A 5347-nucleotide genomic window follows, 5' to 3' on the forward strand; every position below is an offset into this window, starting at 1 on the left:
GTGCCGATAAAACTTGTCGATGCTCCTAACGTGATATATCACCCTTCCGGTGAGTTCCGAAACCCCTTTTTGGGGTTTCCGGTCGTCGCCGGCCAGAATCGTTTACTTTTACGGCCAAAACCTTGTTTGGCTTTGCAGGGGTGTAGTTTGCTATGTTCTTACTTGTTCCTTCGGTTTTCCGGTGATCTCTTTTTGGGGTTTCCGGTTTTCCGATTTGCTTCCTGTTGCTTCTTCATGTGCTCCTGCATGTTGCATCGGTTCTCCAGCGAACCCTTTTTTGGGTTTTCTGGTGAGCCCTTTGCTGCTGTTGCTCTGCTACTGCGGGATGTTTTCTGGCGAACCCTTTTTGGGTTTCCGGTTAAACTTCCTGCTTATATATGTATATTTATTTATTTACATTGCCGGCTTTTTCCTTGGTAGTGTTATCGGTAGCGTTGCCGGATTTCTTCCTTGGCGGCGTTGCCGAATTTTGTTCCATTAAAGCAATAGGTAGCCGTAAAAAGTAGTTCGTAGCCGATGATGATATCGTTGAACAGTTTTTTAGGTTGCCGGAAAAAAAGGGCGATGATGATACAAATGTTCGTAAAAATGGGACTCAGATGATCCGGGGCGTATCTTGGCGGGGTAAACCCGTTGGGTTAGCAGCCATGGCGTCTCCGACTTCCGAAATTCCCGACCCCCAAATTCCGAGCCCAAGTTATATTTTTTACAAAAAAGGGTCACTTTTTTTAGTTTTCCGACAACTACATTTATAAATTCCAATGTCTTTTTATGTTTTATTAATGCAATAAGTACTAATATATATAAATTTTTGTGTTAATCAATTTAATATCTCCAAGCCGAGTTATAATATATCAATAACAAAAATTATATACGCTTTTTAAGATTTTTTTTCTTTTATAATTTTAGTTAAAAAGCCTGGGTTAAACCCGGGTTGATTAGCTAGTATAGTTGTAAATTGTTATGACATCACATTTTACAAAAATAACTAATTTGTCACCTCCAAATTTTTTCTTAAAATTAGTTCTTTTTTATTTAATTTATTTATGATGTCAAAAACACATTCCTAATTAACGTTTATTTCATTTTTTTTATTTTGTTATTTTTGATGTCTTTTTTTTTATTATTTATTTTCTTTTGAAAAATCTAATATTTTATACATGGGACTTTTATATTTTCATCATATAAGTAATTTTATGATAACATAATTTTAAACTTTTGGCATATCATACATGTTAATAAACTAATTAAATTTATTTGAAACATAAGATATAGTATTACGAGGTTATAAGTACCGCTGGACTGTCACAACTTAAATATCAAATATATGTTTTTACAAAACTTTTATTACTATTCCCGGGTTAAACCCGAAATACTTAGCTAGTAAACTTATACAGGGCAATCAAATAGAACGTGTTTTATGTTATATTGGCTTTAAAAATTAACGTTATTTTCCTCAACAAAGTGTAACATTAATTATACGACAATAAAATGGTCACTAATCAATTACTTTTAGTCTCAAAATTTTATTTTAATTAACTAAAATATGTTTCAAAAAAACAAAATCAACTATAAATAACGAGCGTAGTACCCGTGCGTTGCGGCGGAATTTTATAACTAATTTTGTAGATAAACACATTGGTTACATAATGTGTCAAAAATATAGATTATGAGATTCCGTCGATTGTCTTAAAACCATATAGAAAGATCATTGTTAATTAAATTAAAATCAAATATCAGTTTATTTTTGTGGATTTAATTTTTTTGTAAGGGTAATTTCGGTAGTTAGGAATAGGATGGGTAAAATATAAAGTAAATGTGAAGGGTAGTATCTGAATGAAAAAAAAAATGTTTAATCTTAATTTCAATACCTTTTATAAGGGTTATAGAAATGATTCATTTCTAACATATAATTAAATTTTTCAACATCTATACTACGTACTATATAAAATAAGCTGTCATTCCATTTTAAGTATTTAAGACTTTGAAATGATTATATTACCCTTATTCTTTATTCATTAATTTAAACATATTCACCTATATATCTATAATACCTTTAATGAAATAATTTACAATATATATCTTCAAATCATTAAATAACCATATTAACTCCTCTTACATCAATTAATTTACATTCACTACCACGCCACCATCGCTGCACATCGCCACTGCCGCCGTCGTCGCTACCGTCGCATCGCGCAAACACAGCCATAAAACTCTATAAATATAGTAATATATTTATCTATTTATTAGTTTTAAAAGTAGTTGACAACCCGATAGTGTTAAGTTGAATTTTTCGTTCTTAATAACATGAAAATCGACCTCATAATGAAATTGAATAAGCTTACATTATTTGTTGTAGAATAAGAAAAGATTAGCTATGGGTTGGCTTAATAAAGATTAGCTAAAAGCCTAAAAGCGTAACTCGGTCTAAGTTATTGCAAAATGGCCCAATATCAACATCCGGCCCAACAATAGATACACCAAAGTGACAAACCCTTTTTGTCTAAGATGCTCCCGTATATCTAAACCCTAGACTTCAATTATATCTCGCGGGTCTCCAGTTCAGGCAGATTTCTAACGCCGCCCCAGGTTCAGATGTCAATCCCTCTCTCTCTTTTTATTTTCATTCTATTATAATATTAATCTATTCTCTATATTGCTTTTAAATTTACTACTATTACTGTTATAAAATCAAGGTATAAAATTGAGCTAAGTCATTATATAATGAAATGGTAGAAAATAATTTTGATAGGTAAGAAGAAGGAAGAAAAAGAAATGGCAGTTCCAAAGCTTGATAAGAAGATTGTGAAGAAGAGAGTCAAGAAGTTCAAGAGGCCACAAAGCGATTGGAAGATATGCGTCAAGGTATATTTATATATATTCCTTAAGAACCGTCTGCTCTGCTTATATAATAATAATTACCTTCATTTACTTGGTTATATAGTCTGATGTATTTGGGGGGGAGGGGGGGGGGGTTCGAGTCTAGGGTTTAAAACTTGATTAATTGATTGGCACTATCCAACCCAAATTTTGTATCGAAAACATTGACACAAACATAGAGACCCTTACTGATAGTTAAACCGAATTGTAGTGTATCCCTTCTTATTTGAACTGACTGGCGTGTCAAACATGTCGTGCCGATTGAATTTACAAACCACGAGTTTTGTTTTTACAAGTAATACCAAATTTTAGAGAATAGATAAAAAAAATTTTTGAAACACAGAAATAAATGTGTTATTTAAAGCCACAAGTTTTTAAAAAGGTTTAGCGTGCCAAATGGTTGAACTGGTTAGTGAGTCTGCCTGTTTTAAAGGTCGTGTTCAGACTTGCCACACCTATTTTACAAAGCATTGTGTTACTCTTTCACGTTGCATGAATTACTGAACTGTAATTTTATGAACTTAAAGTAAGCGGAAAGCCAGTGAAATGAGTCGGCGTTTTGTTTTACCATAAAGAAAATTAGATTGTTGAGTTATGTAAGATGAATACGTATCGACTTTGTTAATTTAACAGTTTTGTTTAGGATTTGTTTGTATATTAGTTGTATTAGTCATGACTCGTGACTGTGATGTTACTTATATTCAGGAAAACTGGAGAAGGCCCAAGGGTATTGATTCCCGAGTAAGGCGGAAGTTCAAGGGTGTAACTTTGATGCCCAACATTGGGTATGGATCTGACAAGAAGACCCGTCACTATCTTCCTAACGGTTTCAAGAAGTTTGTTGTTCACAACTCCAAGGACCTGGAAGTTCTCATGATGCACAATAGGTATTGTTAGTTACTGCTCGTCTAGTCAAACTTTTATGTACTTCTGTTTGCTCTCTACTAGTTGGTTTGTAAATTTCTGATATGTTTCCAGAACTTACTGTGCTGAGATAGCACACAATGTGTCCACTCGCAAAAGGAAGGAGATTGTTGAGCGTGCTGCACAATTGGATGTTGTCGTAACCAACAAGTTAGCCAGGTTGCGTAGCCAAGAAGACGAGTAAGCGTATGTTTCAATATCATGAATCACACCCCAGTTTTTCTTAGTTTTGATGTTCGAGACTTTATTTGGTTATTACCTGAGATCTTATTTTTGTATGCTCTAGTTTTGTTGCCAAGACTTTAAGATCTATGTCAGTAGTGAAATTATTATTGCAAACAAAGTATCCATCGGTGCATTATCATTTTAATTATGTTATGCGTATGGTTGTTTATTATAGTTAATTGTATCCCTTTTACCTAGTAGAGATGGGCAATAACCTGTACTAGGTTGGTCCCAGCAATGACTATTTCTTAAAGAGATTGGTCCCGACTTACCTTGTTCTACTTTTAGGTGGTTTCTGTGGCTGTTTCTTAATCAGATTGGTTACAGGTTGCTTGTATTCTTCTTGAAGTGTTATATATATTTTTTTTGCTTATTGATTTTCACTTTATGACCTTAATGTTTAGCTTGTGTTTTAACCTAGATAGCATATGCCTTTCAGTTGGTTAGAATTTAGAACTCATGTTGGATTAACAGTTCTGAGGAACATATAAATAGTAGTTCTGGAAGCAGTCTATCCTACCCTCAAGTAGAAGTATGACTGCATAAACCTTTACCTTCTCCATACCTTGCCAAATGGCAGGATTGGGTATAGTCGCAAGTATTACCGGACCAAGTTAGGCTAGATTCTATGATTAGGTCCAGATATCGGCTAGAACTAACAATCTTGGGTTGGCCTGCTTTTGTATAAAACTTTTTCATCATCAATTTACTTTCTAAACTAGGATTTTTTGATTTGAATCAAGACACAACTTAAAAGTATGTATTTGGTATGTGAGTATGTGGCAGGCTGATGCTAAACAAGCTTACAATCAATCTGGTAACTGGTTCCATCTATATATATAGTTTTAGACTAATAGTTCTTTAGAATTCAGCTATCAATGAATAACATTTGCTTGTTTATGCTAATTATAATTAGTTAAATGATTAATTGGATAAGATCTTTCTAGGTTCTCTAGTCGAACTCAATATTCTCATCAAACTCAGTTCAACAAACTGATCTTATGATCATAAGTATAGGAAAACATCTACCGTATTTTACTATGTTATTGTTTAGTAGTAATATTTAAGGTTATCTGATCCAACAATATTAAAGGTTTTGGGTTTAAGTGTCATGATGGATAGATAACTGTATATGTGGTGTACTGATGTTTGAATATAAACAGATTGATATACAAAAATCTTTTGTCAACACAGACAGATTGATATACAAAAATCTTTTATCAATACTTGTCGACAGCAATATAGAAAGATGCCCACTTCTTTTCTTTCGTGAGATGGAATTTAATGTTTTGTGTTCTGGCTGGTTTTTTGATTG

At 33.2% G+C, this 5347-nt stretch overlaps 1 protein-coding gene across 2 annotated transcripts; it reads left to right on the plus strand.

The window, feature by feature from the left end:
* The first annotated feature begins 2498 nt into the window (after positions 1–2498).
* LOC122593051 (60S ribosomal protein L32-1) lies at positions 2499–4180 on the plus strand. Of its 2 annotated transcripts, none has more exons than XM_043765392.1 (4): positions 2499–2592; positions 2756–2868; positions 3589–3770; positions 3862–4180. In XM_043765392.1, the coding sequence occupies exons 2-4, from the start codon at positions 2779–2781 to the stop codon at positions 3989–3991; spliced, it is 402 nt and encodes a 133-aa protein (XP_043621327.1). In that variant the 5' UTR covers positions 2499–2592; positions 2756–2778; the 3' UTR covers positions 3992–4180. The 2 variants fall into 2 exon arrangements, with proteins under 2 accessions (XP_043621327.1, XP_043621328.1); XM_043765393.1 differs by having other exon boundaries at positions 2513–2594; positions 2761–2868.
* Positions 4181–5347: the final 1167 nt, after the last annotated feature.

Source organism: Erigeron canadensis, chromosome 3 (genome assembly GCF_010389155.1).
Source record: "Erigeron canadensis isolate Cc75 chromosome 3, C_canadensis_v1, whole genome shotgun sequence".
Classification (NCBI taxonomy): Eukaryota; Viridiplantae; Streptophyta; class Magnoliopsida; order Asterales; family Asteraceae; genus Erigeron; species Erigeron canadensis.

Bases quoted from the DNA above. Each gene is read 5' to 3' on its own strand.
- LOC122593051 (XM_043765392.1), top strand. From the start codon at position 2,779: ATGGCAGTTCCAAAGCTTGATAAGAAGATTGTGAAGAAGAGAGTCAAG. The intron at 2,869-3,588 runs GTATATTTATAT...ACTTATATTCAG, and splicing joins ATTGGAAGATATGCGTCAAG to GAAAACTGGAGAAGGCCCAA. The intron at 3,771-3,861 runs GTATTGTTAGTT...ATATGTTTCCAG, and splicing joins GTTCTCATGATGCACAATAG to AACTTACTGTGCTGAGATAG.